Source organism: Barbatula barbatula (genome assembly GCF_947034865.1).
Source record: "Barbatula barbatula genome assembly, chromosome: 6".
NCBI lineage: Eukaryota > Metazoa > Chordata > Actinopteri > Cypriniformes > Nemacheilidae > Barbatula > Barbatula barbatula.
In genome coordinates this window covers 18,991,634-19,010,728 of record NC_136765.1, presented here as the reverse complement: position 1 = coordinate 19,010,728, position 19,095 = coordinate 18,991,634, and the positions used below count along the sequence as shown (strand labels likewise).

At 44.7% G+C, this 19,095-nt stretch overlaps 1 protein-coding gene across 4 annotated transcripts in view; it reads left to right on the top strand.

Annotated features, from left to right (window-relative positions):
- The window catches only part of birc6 (baculoviral IAP repeat containing 6), a 71,772-nt gene that overhangs the window by 16,008 nt on the left and 36,669 nt on the right, over positions 1–19,095 (top strand). The window contains exons 12-60 of one of the 4 annotated variants that reach the window (XM_079458394.1): positions 56–281; positions 458–618; positions 794–925; positions 1,042–1,173; positions 1,252–1,418; positions 1,689–1,822; positions 1,939–2,100; positions 2,180–2,311; positions 2,440–2,537; positions 2,621–2,768; positions 2,942–3,075; positions 3,163–3,297; positions 3,405–3,592; positions 3,701–4,006; positions 4,111–4,210; positions 4,322–4,536; positions 4,650–4,858; positions 4,940–5,286; positions 5,442–5,661; positions 5,751–5,887; positions 5,983–6,120; positions 6,217–6,347; positions 6,470–6,598; positions 6,732–6,947; positions 7,030–7,213; positions 7,297–7,485; positions 7,919–8,052; positions 8,300–8,459; positions 8,535–8,651; positions 8,735–8,892; positions 8,993–9,119; positions 9,437–9,547; positions 9,771–9,901; positions 9,992–10,119; positions 10,272–10,837; positions 11,085–11,260; positions 11,504–11,600; positions 11,693–11,887; positions 12,010–12,210; positions 12,392–12,671; positions 12,799–13,055; positions 13,182–13,290; positions 13,519–13,743; positions 14,130–15,006; positions 15,396–15,539; positions 16,695–16,824; positions 17,629–17,760; positions 17,952–18,113; positions 18,409–18,582. In XM_079458394.1, coding sequence (XP_079314520.1) covers positions 56–281; positions 458–618; positions 794–925; positions 1,042–1,173; positions 1,252–1,418; positions 1,689–1,822; positions 1,939–2,100; positions 2,180–2,311; positions 2,440–2,537; positions 2,621–2,768; positions 2,942–3,075; positions 3,163–3,297; positions 3,405–3,592; positions 3,701–4,006; positions 4,111–4,210; positions 4,322–4,536; positions 4,650–4,858; positions 4,940–5,286; positions 5,442–5,661; positions 5,751–5,887; positions 5,983–6,120; positions 6,217–6,347; positions 6,470–6,598; positions 6,732–6,947; positions 7,030–7,213; positions 7,297–7,485; positions 7,919–8,052; positions 8,300–8,459; positions 8,535–8,651; positions 8,735–8,892; positions 8,993–9,119; positions 9,437–9,547; positions 9,771–9,901; positions 9,992–10,119; positions 10,272–10,837; positions 11,085–11,260; positions 11,504–11,600; positions 11,693–11,887; positions 12,010–12,210; positions 12,392–12,671; positions 12,799–13,055; positions 13,182–13,290; positions 13,519–13,743; positions 14,130–15,006; positions 15,396–15,539; positions 16,695–16,824; positions 17,629–17,760; positions 17,952–18,113; positions 18,409–18,582 — 9,261 coding nt within the window. Of the gene's footprint in view, positions 1–55; positions 282–457; positions 619–793; positions 926–1,041; positions 1,174–1,251; positions 1,419–1,688; positions 1,823–1,938; positions 2,101–2,179; positions 2,312–2,439; positions 2,538–2,620; positions 2,769–2,941; positions 3,076–3,162; positions 3,310–3,404; positions 3,593–3,700; positions 4,007–4,110; positions 4,211–4,321; positions 4,537–4,649; positions 4,859–4,939; positions 5,287–5,441; positions 5,662–5,750; positions 5,888–5,982; positions 6,121–6,216; positions 6,348–6,466; positions 6,599–6,731; positions 6,948–7,029; positions 7,214–7,296; positions 7,486–7,918; positions 8,053–8,299; positions 8,460–8,534; positions 8,652–8,734; positions 8,893–8,992; positions 9,120–9,436; positions 9,548–9,770; positions 9,902–9,991; positions 10,120–10,271; positions 10,838–11,084; positions 11,261–11,503; positions 11,601–11,692; positions 11,888–12,009; positions 12,211–12,391; positions 12,672–12,798; positions 13,056–13,181; positions 13,291–13,518; positions 13,744–14,129; positions 15,007–15,395; positions 15,540–16,694; positions 16,825–17,628; positions 17,761–17,951; positions 18,114–18,408; positions 18,583–19,095 lie in introns of all 4 variants that reach the window. The other 3 variants (XM_079458393.1, XM_079458392.1, XM_079458391.1) reach the window with 3 other exon arrangements.

Sequence of the window (19,095 nt, the reverse complement as noted above, 5' to 3'; positions counted from 1 at the left end):
TCATATCTGTTCTGTCACATGTATGCACAGTACAGTAAACTGTGTGTGTTTGTAGGAGTTGACCTCCTGGTGGACCAGCCATTGACTGTACCGACTCTTTCATCTCTCGTGGAACTAACGCGGTTTGAAACACTGACGCCGCGCTTCTCAGCCACAGTGCCCCCTTGCTGGGTGGAGGTACAGCAGGAACAGCAACAACGACGTCATCCGCAGCACCTCCACCAACAGCATCATGGTGACGCGGCACAACACACACGCACATGGAAACTTCAGAGCGACAGGTACACACAAACCATTTCTACCGGTTATAGAAATATTAGTCCTTCACTTTTTGTGAGTATTTTTAAGACCTGGTTAGTTTGTCTATCCCCAAATGAATGCACTATTTATATTGTTCCTACACTTTGGTTTTAATGTATTTAGGCAATACATTGCAAATAAATCTCTTGTCTCTTAGCTCCAGCTGGGATGAGCATGTTTTCGAGCTGGTCCTTCCCAAGACCTGCATGGTAGGACATGTGGACTTCAAGTTTGTGCTGAACAGCAGTATTACAAACATCCCTCAGATCCAGATCACACTGCTGAAGAACAAGTCACCAGGCCTGGGCAAAGTCAATGGTGAGTTCAGGAAAAAAACAGTGAGGAAATGTTTGAATCTTTGACTCAATCATCTTTTGACTTCAGTTTTAGTTCACCAAAGACCAAAATTAATCTTTTGTTGTGTCATTGATTCTGTCAGGTTTGATCTGATTATTTGTGTCACTTGGCTACATTTGTGTTCATATGTTTGCAGAGACTGCAGTGGACAGGCAGATTGTCTTCCCTTTGTCTCATGTCCTCAACTCAAACGGAGAGAAGAACGGACAGCCGCACCTGCACGATTTTGCAGAGGACATCCAGTTTATGGACATAGAGGAGTCACCAGGTAAGATTTTTTTCTGACCTTACATGAAAATGGTCACCTGTTTCCATATCTGTACCAGCATTATATCTGTAATTTCTTCAATCATTCATTTTTTTATATCTTTCATTCTCTTTCAGGATCCAGACTATGTCCATTCCTACAGGAACATAAGGACGATATTCTGTGTGGGCCGGTGTGGCTGTCCAGCGGACTGGATCTGTCTGGGCACGCAGGGATGCTGAGCCTTACCAGCCCCAAACTACTCAAGGGTGCGTCTGAGAGACCATTTATAGCAACCATTACCAACCACCCCTCAAGAGTCTTATAAAAACTGTCTCTGTTTTCAGGCATGGCTGGAGGCAAGTATCGATCGTTCTTGGTGCACATCAAGGCAGTGAGTGATAAGAGTATGGATGAGAGCTTGAGACCAGTGGTACGGATGCCATCAGTCAAACCCCATAGCAGTAAAGCTCATTCACTCTCGTCTCTGCTGCAGAGGTCCCAGGCCAACAAGGTAACAGAAACATCACATCTTCTGCATCGCTGTTAAAGTCATTAGAAGAGGAGGTCGATGCTCCCCTAAAATATTCCTTCTTGGAATGTAATTGATCTGCTAGTCTCATTCAACTGAAAAACCTTTAATTATAAAATCTTGTTTAAACACTGATATTATTGTTTTATTGGTGGTTGGTTAGCTGTCTTACTTCAATACTGCCCCCTACTGTCTGTATACATTGCATCAAGTAATGATGACGCCATAGTATTTATGATCTCTTTTCGTCAGGAAAAGGCTTCCACATCTAAATCAGATCCTCAGGCTGCCCCCAAAAAGCCAGATAACTTGCGTGGCTGTGACTTACTCCAGGAAGTGTCAGTCACAATCAGGAGGTTTAGGAAAACATCTATACCCAAAGAACGGTGAGCGACACCAGTTTCTACTATATTCGGTCTTGTTTACACAAGACTACCTCTTTGTCCATGTAATATCCGAGCTAGTCCATAAAGTAACCAGAAAGTATGTTTATATTTCCCAGAGTACAACGCTGCGCAATGCTTCAGTTTCCTGAGCTTCACGATAAGCTGCTAAGAGGTTTGTGTAAGGGTGGAGATGAAGGGCAGAGCTCAGAACACTGTCAGAGTCTCATTCTGGACATCCTCTGCTGGCTAGCGGGGGTCTACTCAAACGGACCATGCAGGTACTGTAAACCTGGTGTTTGCTTTAAAAAGCTTCGTCATCATTGGCCTCTTTTTAATCATTTTTCTGTTGGCCTTCAGTTTAAGAGAGGGGAAAGAGGGGCTTCTGACCAAAACCAGAAGACAGTTGACAGACATCATCAGGACATGTTTTTTTGAGGCTGGGCGCAGTATAGCTCATAAATGCTCTCGCTTTCTTGCACTTTGTATAAGGTGGGTTTGCAACTTTTATTTTATCTGACCTACTGTCTTGCTGCTTTGATAATTTGTGTTACGGAGTAACAAATTAAGTAGACTGCTGTCACAATTATTAAGTTAAATGGGTGTCTTTGGTGTTTCAGTACCGGTAAAGGAGATCCCGGACACCAAGGCTTTGGTCAGGCTCTGTTTAAAGCTCTTTTGGATAACATGCCTTACTTGCCTGCTGCAGCCACAGGAGGTAATTTCTATGGTGTTTTTATAGTTTGACATTTTGAATGGTAAAAATTTACAAATTTAAAACGATGTTTCTCTGCCTCACAGGATCAGTCTTCTGGTACTTTGTCCTGTTAAATTATGTGAAAGATGAGGACTTGGCTGGCTGCAGTACTGCTTGCGCATCTCTGCTCACTGCTGTCTCTCACCAGCTGCAGGACCGCCTGACTCCGCTGGAGGCGCTGTTGCAGACTAGGTCAGCTAACCATCTTTCATGAACTCATCAGTTAACTCAAGCTGACTTTCATTTCACATCTGTTGCATTTAGCATAATGTTGCAGGTTTGCAAGTCACTCCTGGCAAATTTGTGGTGGTATTGAACGAATTGGCAAGTTTTCATTTTCCTGTATCTTTCCATCTGTAATTCAGATATGGTCTGTACGGGTCTCCCTTTGACCCGGTGCTGTTTGACCTGGAGATGAGTGGATCTTCCTGTAAGAACGCCTTCAACAGCTGCATCAGTGTCCAGTCAGACGAGATCGACCTGTCCGACATTCTCTCAGGTGCATTCATACATTCTTCTCTCACAGACTTGTGTTTATTATCTGTCACAGATGTCTAATATATTCTGTTTGCATGTCAAATGTCAGGTAATGGGAAGGTTAACAATAGTGGGGCGGCAGAGGGTAGTTTCACAGCTCTGACTGGCCTTTTGGAGGTCGAACCCCTGCACTTTTCTTGCGTCTCCACCAGCGACGGTACCAGAGTTGAGAGGGATGATGCAAGTATGTTCACTGGTACATATCCCTGTTTCTCTCTTCTATGGTTTATACATTATTCACATTTTGGTTGAAAACAGAACAGACTTAGATCTTTGTGTGTTTTTGTGCAGTGAGCACGTTTGGTGTGACACCCACAGTAGCCGGGCTGTCTGCGGGAACTGTCGGCGAGGCATCCACGGCCCTGAGCTCTGCTGCGCAGGTGGCCCTGCAGTCGCTGTCTCATGCCATGGTGTCTGCCGAACAGCAGCTGCAAGTTCTTCAGGAGAAACAACAGCAGCTTCTGAAACTGCAGCAGCAGGTAGCAGAAGTTATATTGTGTTGGAGTAGTACTTTAATTCAAGTAGTGCTTATAGAGAGTACTTTTATAGAGAATAGCGTGTGTTCAGATTTTTATTTTGTTAAACAGAAAGCCAAGCTTGAGGCCAAACTCCACCAGACAACCTCAGCCGCGGCTACCGCAGCATCCAGTGTCATCAACTCAGTGCCGTCCAACCCATCGTCCGGCCCAGGCTTCTTCATCCACCCCTCAGACGTCATCCCTCCCACCCCTAAAACCACCCCTCTTTTCATGACGCCCCCTCTCACCCCACCAAACGAAGCCGTGTCGGCAGCCATAAGCGTGGAATTGGCTCAACTCTTCCCGGGGTCTGTCATTGACCCTCCACCTGTGAACCTGTCAGCCCATAATAAAAACACACAGAAAGCCAAACCGGTGTGTTGTGCAGCTGTGTTAATGTCACTTTAAACCTTGTGGTTTGTGTTAATCTAGCAAGCACAGGAAGTTACATCTTAAATTACTTGTGTGCCTTATTGCAGAACCCCATGGGAAGTGGCCTGGCGTTGGCAATCTCACAAGCCTCTCACTTTCTACAGCCTCCACCACACCAGTCCATAATAATAGAGCGAATGCATTCAGGTATGTTAGTAGAAAACTCATTCCAGAGGCCTAATGTTAAGTATAGGACACTATAAACATCCTACTGTTTTGTAATATTTAAAGTAAAGTCAGGAATCTCCTACCTCGTAGGTGCAAGGCGCTTCGTAACCCTAGATTTTGGAAGGCCTGTGTTGCTGACGGATGCTCTGATTCCCACCTGTGCTGACTTGGCCTCCCTTTCCATTGATATCTGGACTCTTGGGGAGGAAGTGGATGGGAGGCGACTCGTGGTCGCCACCGATATCAGTACACATTCTCTGATTCTACACGATCTTCTGCCCCCTCCAGTCTGCAGATTCATGAAGGTTTACACACATACATCATGACTTTATAATAAAGAAATGGCGATCTGAAACGTTTAGCACCAAGATTTCTAATAACCACCTCCACTGTGACTCACTCTATGCCCCTCCTCTAGATCACTGTGATTGGGCGATACGGCAGCACTAATGCCCGGGCTAAAATCCCATTGGGTTTCTACTATGGCCACACCTACATCCTACCGTGGGAGAGTGAACTGAAGTTAATGCATGATCCAATGAGGGGTGAGAATGAGGCTGCTAGCCAGCCTGATCTGGACCAACATCTATCTATGATGGTGGCCCTACAGGAAGACATTCAATGCAGGTCAGTGAGCTGTATGTGTCTCAGTCTGGATTTGTAAAAGTCGTAATATATACTGGATCAAACATGCTAATCTCTGTGCAGATATAATCTGGCCTGTCATCGCCTTGAGACGCTGCTCCAGAACATCGACCTGCCGCCTCTCAACAGCGCCAATAATGCACAGTACTTCCTTCGTAAGCCCGACAAAGCCGTAGAAGAGGATTCACGTGTGTTCTCTGCTTACCAAGACTGCATTCAGCTGCAGTTACAGCTCAACCTGTCCCATCATGCCGTGCAAAGGTTGCGTGTTTCACTGGGGGCCACCCGCAAACACCTCCCGGAGAACTATGACCCCAGAGAATTGGTCCAGAATTCCTCCACAGAGCAGCTCAGAACCATCATCAGATACCTGTTAGATACACTGCTCAGCCTGCTGCACAGCTGTAATGGTGAGTCTGAGCACCTTTTTAAATGACCTTTCACGTCATTGTAAGAAAATGTTTGTTGTCATAATTAATAATTAATCCGTGCAAAGCAACTTTATTTCCCTCAAGCATTTTCATTTCCTATCATGTAATAGAGGTCATCTGTCTCTCTCTCTCAGGTCACTCTGTGCCCTCAGTGTTGCAGAACACATTTCACGCCCAGGCATGTGAAGAGCTCTTTAAGCAGCTCTGTATCAGTGGAACTCCTAAAATCCGCCTGCATGCCGGGCTGCTGCTGGTTCAGCTCTGTGGAGGGGAGAGGTGGTGGGGTCAGTTCCTATCCAACGTCCTTCAGGAGCTTTACAACTCCGAGCAGTTGCTCATCTTCCCTCAGGACAGGTAACAACAGACCACTCTCACTATTCAATACTGATTTTCATACCTCTTAGCTTACACTTAAGCTTTGGTCCCCTTTTTTTCCCCTTCAGAGTATTTATGCTGCTGTCCTGTATTGGCCAAAGATCTTTGAGTAACAGTGGGGTTTTGGAGGGTTTATTAAACCTCCTCGACTCACTGTTGTCACCTTTGCAACAGACTACTGCAGCACCACCTCGCAGGACAGAAGGTGTGCATTTTTGTTTGCACTTCAGTTTTTATTGTGATTATAATCGAGATTTTTGATGTGATGTGTGTAACATGTTTTCTTGTGTGTGTATCTAGGTGTTTTGGATATTCCAATGATCAGTTGGGTTGTCATGCTGGTTTCTCGATTGCTCGACTATGTGGCCAGCGTAGAAGATGAAGCCACAGCAGCTAAGAAACCTCTGGGTAGTAAAGACAGGGAGAGATCCTTCACAGGTGAGAGTGGCGGACAAGCAATCAAATTGCTTTTAAATGCAGACTGTAGAGAATGCATTTAACTTTAGTGTATCTTCCTTTTTTCAATAACACCAGGGAACCAGTGGAGCTTCATAAATAACAGCCTGCAGTCCCAGAACCCAAACAGATCGGCCAAAGGCAGCAACAGCAGTTTAGATCGACTGTACTCACGCAAGATCCGCAAACAGCTGGTCCACCACAAACAGGTACACGTGTCTCGCACAAACGCCTTTCTTTTTTCAACACAAGGCAACATAGTTGAAACCTGCTTGAAATCTGAAATAAGTTGTATTGGGGATGTTAATCAATTCTGTCTTTATTGCAGCAGCTGAATTTATTGAAAGCCAAACAGAAAGCTTTAGTCGAGCAAATAGAGAAAGAAAAAATTCAGAGCAACAAAGGTTCCTCCTACAAGTTGCTGGTGGAACAGGCCAAACTCAAACAAGCCACGTCCAAGGTGAGACTTTCAAGAATCTCTCATCTTGTATACGTAAATTGCATTGCACATTTGCATTATAATATATTTGAAGTATATTGTCGACACACAAAGTGTTCCTGTTGTAAACCATGTGGTTCTGTTTTGCACATAGCACTTTAAAGATCTGATCCGGTTGAGACGGACGGCTGAATGGCCGCGCTCCACCCTGGACTCTGAGGCGTCTGCGGCGAAAGATACCCCTGAAGTGGAGCTACTGCCCTTCACGTTATCTCACGAGCGGTGTATCTGTGTTGTGCAGAAGCTCGCTCTCTTCCTCCTCTCGATGGACTTCACCTGCCATGCAGACTTGCTGCTTTTCGTCTGCAAGGTGCAGTTTTTCACCTCTACAGTTCGATGGCTCGTCCGCTCAATAAAGATGTAAATGATGTTCTTAAATGCATCTCTTTCAGGTGTTGGCCAGGATAGCGAACGCCACTCGACCCACAATCCACCTGTGTGAGGTGGTTTCAGAGCAGCAGCTGGAGAGATTACTGCTGTTACTGGTTGGGACAGACTTCAACCGTGGGGACATCTCTTGGGGCGGAGCCTGGGCCCAGTACTCTCTCACATGCATGCTGCAGGACATCCTCTCAGGTCTGTACGAATGTTCTGGAGTGTTCTAAAATACTTTTTGTTTTTGACTGAGTTTGGTGACCAATGTTGTGTTTTTTTTTTAGGAGAGCTGTTGTCTCCAGTGTGTGTGGATGGGATGGAGGGAGCGGGGGCTGATGAAGCTGGGGCTTCTTGCTCTGTGGTGGTGGATTCGGATGACTTGCCGACACCCATCCCCCTTGTGGAGACCATTGATGAGCCCCTTGGACCTGATATCATCGCAGGTACACCTGGGACATCATCAGTGTTCCAAAGTGCGTTGGTAACTCCGCCCGAATAGCATGTCGCCTCACACGGACTCTTGACTTTTCTTTTATGATGATGTTAGATTTTTCCTTTTTGATGCATGTTTTGTGTTTTACTCAGTTTTTTTTATGAAGAGTAATGGTGGTATAATGCAGTGGACATGGGGTTAGAACAGTGTGGATGATCTGACTCTTTGATGTTTTTTCACGCAAATTTTACTTACTTAAAGCTGCTGGTCGTTTTCACATGATGTAAAACATTTTTAAAAATCAAGTTTTAGAGCAAAACTTTGAAAAATATATTCAGAATGGGTCAATGATCCACTGTTTGGATGCCCTGTCTGTCTAAGAGGAGTTTGACAGCCTGAAGAAGGCTGTCTGTGTAGTTACTTCTCTTGGTACGCTGCTGTTGCAATATTGAAGTTTTTTTCGTTGCCCAAAGGTGCTCCACAACTGTCATCTTTGGAAAAAGATAAAGACATAGACTTTGACTTGCTACAAGACTTGATGGATGTTGATATTGATCCTTTAGATATTGATTTGGAAAAAGATCCACTCGCCGCCAAGGTTTTTAAGGTATGAATCTGCTTCCCTTTTCTCACTTTTGCTCATCTCTTTTCTCTTTTTTGTCTCTTCTTCTTATCTTCTCTTCTTTCTCTGCATGCATGCTGTCTTTCCCACCAAACATACAGTTAAACTTGATTGATTGTAGTATTTACAACTCATGTACTTTCATCCTTATGTTTGGTTTGCATGACTATCTCAGATATGAGTGTCTGAGGTTTTTTTTGTTGTTGTTTCTCTTCTCATCTCGCCCTCGCAGCCTATCAGCAGTACCTGGTATGATTACTGGGGTACTGACTATGGTTCATACAGTTATAACCCCTACACTGGGGGTGTGGGCATACCTGTGTCCAAACCCCCTGCAGCTGCCACCGCAGAAAAACCTGGATCTCAGAGCCTCTCTGTATCTGTGTCACAAGGTGAGAAACATCAGAAGATAGAGGAATCAAATACATGCTGAAATTAGAGTGCTAAATTGTTTTTATCAACCACAGCTCTGGATGCTCGGCTAGAGGTTGGGTTAGAACAGCAGGCGGAGCTTATGTTGAAGATGATGGCCACGCTGGAGGCAGATGCCATACTGCAGGCGTTAACATCCACATCTCCTTCAGGTACACAAAAGAAGTCTGATGTTAAATCATCTAACCTCACTGGTGTTGATTTTGGTAAAACCGTGACGTTTTCTTTATCACAGTGGCTCAGTCTGCAAATGGGACAGACGATTCTCTCTTGCGTGGAGGGTTCCATAGCTCTCCCACCAGCAGCGTTCTGATGGTTCAACCCTCTTCCATTCCCATGCTGAGCACCTGCTTCAACAAGCTCTTCTCCTTGTTGCAAGTCCACCACGTCCAGGTAGATGTTTGTTTCGGAAATGGTTTGGCATTGAAAGGCGTACGTAACTTGGTCACACCATCTCTTTCTTTGTCTTTTTGTCTGCACGCTGTCTCTTCAGTTGGAGTCTTTGCTGCAGCTGTGGTTGACACTTAGTTTGAGTTCTTGCACCGGAGGGTCGGAGGAGAACGGCTCTGATATCTTCCTCTTTAATGCCAGCAGAGCACCCACGATCCCCCTTAACCAAGGTTCGATTATTGACAAGTGAATAGTGACCCAAGCTTTGCTGTGTGAACTAAACAATGAGGATTTTATCACGTACTTAACATTTTTATCATAAAACTACATTTAAAGTTGATGACAGAGAGTTTGTAAAGGTTCTAGGATCCATATAATAGGATTATTTTATCTGCCTGTTTTGAAAAATGTTAGTGCTGCAGATGGAAACAATGATTGGTCCTTGTGTATTTCCCTGACTAATTAGATTCTCCCTTCCCTCAAATCTCTGTGGTTTGCTGACATTGGTTTGTGTATTTGTAATGTTTGTTTTTGTTGTCTCTGTCAGCCTCCATCAGCAGCTTCCTGTCAGTGCTGGCCTGGTACCCAAACACCTCTTTGAGAACATGGTGTCTCGTCCTGCACAGTCTCACGCTTATGACCAACATGCCTGCCAACGGTGAGTATCTGCCTTTTGAGTTTTGGTTGTGCGGGAGTTGTCTAGTTCCTGCGTTCCCCTGTGTGTGTGCCAAACTGTTAAAGTTTCCTCAAAGAAATCCCACCAGCTCAGCAGATGAACGTGTCACCTCGCTGAATGCTGATTATAAAAACGAACAGTCTGGTGACCCACTTTACCAATACCTTTTCAATGACCACCTTGTGTATGTGTGTTTTACCTGTAGCCTCCAGCAGTGGGATGGGTGTACAGGAGAGCACGGCCCAGCAGATGGTGTCTGACCCCACGCTTGTGCACGTGCTTGTGCGCTTCTTGTCTGGAGGAAACCCACATGGCACCAGCCAGCACAGCTCACAGGTATCATGTCAACCTCTTGAAACACACATATGTGTTGTAAAAAACTTTCATGAATTCACACTTTCTTCTGTGGCGTCTTGTTTTGCCCAGGTTGGTCCCACTGCCACACAAGCCTTGCAGGAATTCTTAACCAGGTTGCAGGTGCACCTGTCGTCAACATGTCCCCAGATGTTCAGCGAATTCCTGCTCAAGCTGTTGCACATCTTGTCTACTGAAAGGTACAAAACATTATGCTTGTCTATCTTTTTTTTTTGTCGTCTGAAAAGCATTTTTGTCAAGGAAATCTGTTTTGAGAATTTGACATCGTCTGCATTCACCTAAATATAAACATGAGGGCGATTAAACATTTTACCATTTTCTCTTTCCTTAGGGGTCCTTTCCAGTCCGGTCAGGGTCCATTAGATGCCCAGGTGAAGCTTCTAGAATTCACTCTGGAACAGAACTTCGAAGTGGTTTCTGTGACCACTATCCTAGCCGTCATCGAGTCCGTCACCTTCCTGGTTCACCACTACATCACGTGTTCAGAAAAGGTGGTCTCACGCAGTGGTTCAGACAGTTCTGTAGGTGCCCGTGCCTGTTTTGGGGGTCTGTTCGCCAACATCATCCGTCCTGGCGATGCCAAGTCTGTGTGTGGAGAGACCACCCGTGACCAGCTGATGTTTGACCTGCTAAAGCTGGTTAACGCTCTGGTGATGCTCCCGCTGTCGGGAGATCGTGAGTTTAGTGGGAGGTTGCCCCCAGCGAGCGGAGGCACGGACAGCGTCTCGGATGAAGAGAAAGTTTGCGGAAGCAAAGAGGGCGGAGCTGCAGGTGCGGCACAGCATCAGGGACCGGCAGTGGGCGTGGCAGACCTGGTTTTGGCCAATCAGCAGATCATGAGTCAGATCTTATCTGCTTTGGGACAATGCAACAGCAGCGCTATGGCTATGATTATCGGTACACAAACCTCACATTCATTTTTCTTACGTTTTCCTGTAGCTATAGCATGTCGGGTGTAGTGCTTTGTCGCGTTATATGCATTTGCCAAAATCCTTAATGAAAAGACTGTGTAATATCGGTAGTGAGTAAAGAACATTTTAGTAGCAGTTGTATTTTAAGCAAATAGTCTGACTGTGTAATAATGTACAGGCTATTGAATTTCATGCATTCATTCATTTATTTGTATATTTTCTCTGTCATAAAGGGGCTAGTGGACTCCATCTAACCAAACACGAGAACTTTCATGGTGGGTTGGATGCCATTTCAGTGGGCGACGGGCTCTTTACCATCTTGACCACTCTGAGTAAAAGAGCCACATCAGTCCAGGTCATGCTACAGCCTATACTCACATACATGGCATGTGGCTACATGGGCCGACAGGTAAGAAGATTTCTTTCAAATTAAATCATATCTGACAGACTACATCAAAACAATTTAAAGCAATTAAAAAAATATATAGGCCTTTGATCATTATTTCTGTATGCATGGTGGCCATTCCTGTCTATGTTTGATTTTAACAAACCCACACCTCAGGAGTGACCCATCAGTAAATAAAACAGTAAGCAAATCAAAAACACAGTGATGCATTATGTGTCACTAATGAATTGTGTGTTTATTCTACAGGGCTCTCTGTCCACATGTCAGCTTTCAGAGCCTTTATTGTGGTTTATTCTGAGAGTGCTTGACACCAGCGAGGCCTTGAAAGCCTTCCATGACATGGGTATGCAAACACTTACATCCAAAGCCCTTTAGCATGTTGTTTGTGCTCTGTGTTGCAGATTTGTTACATATATTTGAATTCTGTGATTTTAGGTGGTGTGCAGCTCATCTGTAATAACATGGTCACCAGCACCCGAGCCATCGTAAACACTGCCCGTAGCATGGTGTCCACCATCATGAAGTTCCTTGACTCCGGCCCCGGCAAAGCAGCAGATGGCAGTCTGAAAGCACGGGTGCTCACATCAGAACCAGACAACGCTGAGGGACTGCACAATTTTGCCCCTCTTGGTACAACAGACACACTTTACCTTGAGTCACAAACTCTGTGCCTTATACACAACAATGATTTATTTGTTTACGTATAAGCTACAAGTATTTATTTTAAGAAAGGTTTATTTGGCATCCCTCAGGCACCATCAACTCCAGCAGTCCCACGGCGCAGCCGGCCGAAGTGCTTTTGCAGTCCACACCCCCACATCGACGGGCTCGTTCTGCCGCTTGGTCGTACATCTTCCTTCCAGAGGAGGCCTGGTGTGACCTCACCATACACCTACCTGCTGCCGTTCTACTCAAAGAGATTCACATACAGCCACACCTGGCATCTCTCGCCAGTAAGTGTGCATGTATTCTGGGTAGCCCTCACATTGCAATCTCATTGGTCCACTATTTTCACCCAAAGCTTTTTACTGTATCTTTAAGAATGTGTTTTTTTAGTCGCGTGGCTCTCAAAAGTATAGTCGTAAAAAGCTTTATGTATTATACCTATTAAGTGTTCATCTCTCTCCTTCCCAGCATGCCCATCCTCAGTGTCTGTTGAGATAAGTGCAGACGGTGTGAATATGCTCCCCCTGTCAACACCAGTCATCACCAGCGGTCTCACCTACATCAAGTTCCAGCTGGTAAAGGCAGAGGTGGCATCTGCCGTGTGCCTGCGTCTACACCGGCCACGAGACGCTAGCACACTCGGCCTCTCACAGATTAAACTACTGGGCCTGACTGCTTTTGGAAACACTTCCTCAGCTACTGTGAACAACCCCTTCCTGCCCTCCGAAGACCAGGTTTCCAAAACCAGGTATGGTCATTGGCCTTTTGTTAACATATGTACACCAGTACATACATGGTGGTTTTAATTTAATCTTGATTTATAGTTGGATTTCTTTAAGAATGCATAAACATTGTTCTCTCTATCGCGCGCGCAGCATTGGTTGGCTGCGGTTGTTGCACCACTGCCTGACTCACGTGTCTGATCTGGAGGCCATGATGGCTAGCGCCGCTGCTCCCACAGCGAACCTCCTGCAAACCTGCGCCGCCCTCCTCATGTCACCATATTGCGGAATGCACTCGCCCAACATCGAAGCCGTGCTAGTGAAGATCGGCCTGCAGTCCACACGCATAGGCCTCAAACTCATCGACATCCTGTTGCGCAACTGTGCCGCATCCGGCACCGACCTTGCCAGTAAGGACCCATCCACTCTTACGTCCCACTTATTTCTCTGCAAATTGGGAACAACTAAACATGTGCTTCTTTTCATCTGATTGGTCTGTCCTTTGAATCTGATTGGTTGCAATGTTTCCATTGTAGATCTGAACAGTCCACTGCTTTTCGGGAGGTTAAATGGCCTGTCATCAGACTCAACTATAGACATCCTCTACCAGCTGGGAACCACTCAGGACCCTGGCACTAAAGACAGGTCAGCGCTTTCCTCCAGATTGCAAAAAACTGCAGTTGTCTTAAAAGAGCTCATTTACATTACTGTTCCAAGATATAAAAATAGATGTGGAAGATATCTTAATTCTTTACATAATTGGTAAATTTAGTTAATTTGGACCAAGAATTTTTAGGCCTTACTACCTATACAGGAAGTACAAACACACCTCATCTCATGATTTTTAAGCAGTTTATTGTTTATATATTGTAGAATCCAGACTCTGCTGCAGTGGGTGTATGACTCTTCACGCATGGCAGCCCTGAAGCAAAGCTCTCCATCGGGATACTTGGGTCCGAGCGCTCCACCCGCACGAGAGTACGGCTTGCTCATGCCGTCCCCATCACACCTGCACTGTGTGGCATCTGTCTTATGGCACAGTTACGAGCTGCCAGTGGACTACGACCTGCCCGGACTGCTCAACAGAGAGCTGTTTGAGTGAGTCTACACACTCTTCACAGAACAAAATGTTTCTCTTTAGGTTGTGAGAGTTTTGGAGGAGGGCGTGTTTATGCCTGAGGTGTGTTTTGATGTTCTCTCTGTAAAAGAGCGAGATAACATATTTCGCTCTTTGTTTTTTACCCGATCTTTCAAATTGTATTATTTTCAGGTGTGGATACTTTGTGTATGGAACAAAGTGATACAGCATCACATGGGGAAAATAATACCCTTTGTTAGCCTAGAGAAATGCTTCCACCCTAAAAATAGAAAAAGTTTGAAATCCTCATTCCATGAAACTGAAAATATTAAAGACATGTACTCGCTCAGATGTTTCAGATGCCTTACGTCTATTTATTTATGTTGTATCTTTCTGTCTTTCGCAGGTTGTTGTACAACTGGTCCATGTCGATGCCCTCTAACATGGTTTTAAAGAAGGCCGTTGACAGTTTGCTGTGTTCCATGTGTCACATCCACCCCAGTTACTTTTCCCTTCTCATGTCCTGGATGGGCATTGTGGCGCCCCCTGCTGACCAGACAAATGCGCAGCGCCGCATGGCGATGACAGACGACGGGAAAAAGCAGCATGATCTAAACAGTGCCGCATCTCTTACGGATGACTCCAAACATGCCCGTACTCCCATAACCGTACCTATCACTTTCTCAGAGTGCCAGCTGGTGACCCTGGCGGCCGCGTCTCAGTCGCCCAGTGCCATTCAGCAGCTTTTGGATTCCGGTTTGCCTTCTCTGCTGGTTCGAAGCTTAGCCGATCTTTGTTGCAGCCTGCTGGTCAACGGCAACCTCCCCCTGCCTTCTGGATTTTCCGGGCAGACAGAGAGACGCCCACAAATGCACAACCAAACCTCATCAGCAACATCAAACAGGCCACCACTGTCTCCTGAGCTGGCAGCACCTGTGTTGCGATTCTTAACGGAAGTAGGAAATAGTCACACCATGAAGGACTGGCTGGGCGGGCCAGAGGTTAACCCACTCTGGACGGCTCTGCTGTTTCTTCTGTGTCACTCCAGTGCCAGTGGGGCTTCTAACACCAGCAGTAGCACCAGTACTGGGCACAGGCCATCACCTAGCACCTCACATGCCAGTGCCCCATCTCATGCCTCAGGGGCGTCCTTCTCTCTGGGTTCAGCAAGCCGCACCAGTGGACTGACAACCCAGCAGAGGACCGCTATTGAGAACGCCACTGTTGCTTTCTTTTTACAGTGCATCTCCTGCCATCCAAACAACCAGAGGCTTATGGCGCAGGTATGATATTTGTTTCACTGGTATTGTTTATAGTCAAAAACAACTGTTGTCAGATACACCTCAAGAATTTTACATTTATGTGAAATTAGGTGTCAAAACAAAAACAAATTGGAAAAAGAAAATTTTGATGATTGCATGAATATATAAAGTGTGAACTGGGCATTGTTTTATTTGATATCATTTTTAAAATGTTAATGTTGAGCTATTGTTACGATATATACAAATTAATTCTTATTTAAAAATGAAATACAATCATTTGAAATAAAAGAATAAACATGTCTGTTTTCTTATTTACAACTATTTTAGTGCATCCTTTCATGAAAAATACCTTTTTTAAAGTGTTCTTTTGAGGACCGTGGCTTAAACTTTTTTGTTCCCTGTTTGGAAAGGTTCTTTGTGAGCTGTTCCAGTCAGCTCCTCAGCGAGGGAACGTTCCGGTCTCAGGGAACATCTCTGGATTTATACGTCGTCTCTTCCTGCAGCTCATGCTGGAGGACGAGAAAGTTACCGTCTTCCTCCAGTCTCCCTGCCCGGTACATGCTTTAAAAATCCACCTTTAAATTTATATAGAAGGGATTTTGCTTGAGTAGTCTGTTAAATCATTTAGGACTGTTGCTGTAAAGCTCAGAAAAGCCACTTACTTACAGAGAAAATGCACCTGACCTTTACATCATCTCCGAGGGATTTTATCCTCCACTGCCTCAGTAAATTCATACTGTAGCCTGCCACTAGGGGGCTTACATTAACCCCAAATGAATGGCAATCAAAAGTTAACACGACTGATTCAGATACTGTCCTTCAAACAGATTCTTCTCCAAATGTAAAAACTACTTTAAAAAGCAAGAGCGAGAACATTTTAAGCTTAGTGTCCCTCAACTTTCAATGTTGGCTTGTTTGGTGAGTTTTGTTGGTCACAGCGGAGTCATAGAGCGACAAATTGTGTGGGGAAACCACAAAACTTTTCCGTTTTAGACTTTAACGTAGTCTAAATGTAGGAGGACATACCCAGCTTATCCCTAAAATGAAGTTTTATGACTCTCCCCGGCCTGCCAAACCTGAACAAGGCCAAATCGTAAAGACGTAAGCCATCTATTTTTAGCAGGCGAGTTATTCAGCAGGTCATTTCCCCAGTAAATTATAGAGGGACAGTGTGCATTTCAACTCCAATTAATCATGGCTCTTTTACAGAGAGACTGGACAGAGGAGCTTTTAAAATTCAATGTTTACAATTAGATCTGCTGGGAGCGCCATGCGATTGGTCTTCATATTTCCACCTTCAACTCCGCCTTCAAGTGGAATGAGACGTCTGGTGTCTGGACTGCCCATATCAATAACGGGGCGGGAATCTTCAGAAATACACATTAGGATACGTTTTTACACACCGTGATATATTGATTTGCTATTATTTAACGGCAACAGCATTTTCGAATACCATGGCATGTAAAAATGTTCCTGTCAAGTTTGTTTTATAGCGCTGTAGTGTATTCGAAAGACCACCATAATCGTGTTTTCTAAAATGTCAAGTGAACGTTTAAAATTTCATGATGATCTAGAGAGGAATTTATTTGTTTGCTGTTTGGTTGTATCCAATTTGCTATTGTTTTATACAAAAAAAAGTATCAGACAGAATATTAGATGCAAAGAATGATGTGACCTTACCTGCTTTTGTCGTCTTGTTTTGTTTTCAGCTGTATAAAGGGAGGATTAACGCCACCAGTCATGTGATTCAGCATCCGATGTACGGATCAGGCCACAAGTTCCGCAAACTGCATCTGCCCATTTCAACCACACTGTCCGAAGTATTGGATCGTGTCTCAGGTATGAAGACGTGTTGAATAGCTGTACAACTTTTGTTTTAAAACCTAGTAAGCTGCCACACTACCTGCATAGATAGCTCCCTTCTGAGGCAGCATCCAAACGGTCATGGAACTTCATAAGTGACAGATTTATTTGGATACAAATATTGAGTCAGAATTATGTGACCTCTTCCGACATTTTCTTATGCATTCTGGGAATGCAAATGAAACGTGATGCTGTTTTAGAATTTGGCTTGTGATCCCTAAAAATGCTGTCTACTTTTTACACTAGATTTTACAACAGAAAAATATATATACACGTTGTCCATCGTTTATGCCAAAATATAGTGGTCTTTTAGACCCATCACATGTAGCTTTTCCTGCAGACTCTCAAGGTCTCCGTCCTCAAAGCATATATGTCTTAAACTGCCGTGTGGTATGGCCATCAGAGTGCATGTTTACATGATGAATGGTTTGTCTCCAGAGACCTTGAATGTGGCAGATATAGTCTTCAGCCAAGGCGGACATACAAAGTGCTTGAATGAAGTATCCCAGCAGGCCCTGCTCTTGTCCGTCACAGAGCCATTCTCATTCTAACGTCACACTTTCACTGATTGAAGACACTCGCAGGACACACATCACTTGTTATAGTTATGAATGTGATGTCTTTGCAGGCATATTATCTTTACCATCAATAATTCAGATGATCAGTTGAGATGACATGAACAGCGATGGATGTCTCTAAAGGGCAATGTATTTTTTAAATCTGCGGGTACACACACACGTAATGGAATAACTTAAGGATCTTGAAATTTGTATATTTCAGATACACCCAGCATCACAGCCAAACTGATCAATGAACAAAAGGAGGATAAAGAGAAGAAAAACCATGAGGAGAAAGAAAAGATGAAGGCTGATAATGGTTTCCAGGATAACTACAGTGTTGTTGTTGCCTCAGGTACTGCATTATCCCGCCCCCTCATCGTTATGGCCCCGCCCATTTCCTTTGTTTATTATACAGCACTAGCTTAGGGTACATAAGTGTTTTAGATTGACATGGGCCTGTATGTAACCCCACAACGACATGCTAAAGAACCAATTGCAAAATCCATAACAGCAGCTACTAACCACATACTTTCTTTGTCTCAGGTCTCAAGTCTCAGTCAAAAAGGGCCTTGTCCACCCCTCCTCGTCCCCCGTCTCGACGAGGGCGTGTCCTCAGCGACAAGCTGGCAGCTTCCTCGGGAGGTGATCCGTCTGCCAAAACCATCAGCGTGCCTGTCTTCCACCTCTGTCACAAACTACTGCCAGGTACACACACAGTCAGTCTCCCTCTATCACTCTCTTTTGTATTCTGTCCAGTATTCACGGCCGCCCTGTACTCTCATCCCACACACATCCATACAGATGAGGATGTGTGTGTAGAGGTCACATCACTGCCTGTCCATGTCCTCCTGCCAGCTCACCTCACTGAGACCCACAGTCTAATGAATGACAATTACCCTTTCTTTCTTTCCTTCTCTACGTTCTTTCTTTCAAATTCGTTTTGCATTCAACTTTACTTTCTTTTCAACGTTGGTTCAAACTTTCAACTGTTTTCTTCCAGGTCAGCCGTTGCCACCAGAGATGACCTTGGCCCAGCTGCTGACGCTACTGTACGAGCGTAAACTTCCTCAGGGATACCGCTCCATTGACCTGATGGTCAAACTGGGGTCAAAGATTATCTCAGACCCTGGGCTCTCCAAAACCGATTCCTTCAAAAGACTTCGTACAGAGAAAGGTATGAAAACAATTAACAAAATTAATTGATTTCTTATTATTGACCAAACTACTGTTTTACGGTCATTGTTTTTCCCATTGTTTTTTTTAGAAGTTTGTATCTTTAAACTGGCATTCAGTAATGGTACAGCTAAGTGTATGTGTGTGTTACTTAAGAAACACAGCTGTAGACCTTTAATACGTTCCCATCCAATACTCTTCTGCCGTTTTTAGCTCTCCTCCCCCACATCTGTCAGCCGAGGGAAGAGTAACCTGATTGGTCGTGCGCTTTTGTGTTTGCATGTGCCCACACACATTTCCCTCTGAGTGTCCTGCATCGTCAGATGTCAAACGACTTTGCTTTGCTCTGTCAGTGACAGCCCCCCTCCAGCCCTTTCCTTTCCGGATAACCGATACTCTCATTGATGTTGCCCTGTTGGAACGAACAAATGTGGAGTGTGTGTTTGTGTGTTCAAATACACTTTACATTGCACACTTCCTGCAAAAGCTGTTGATGTTGGCTCCGAATCTGCAA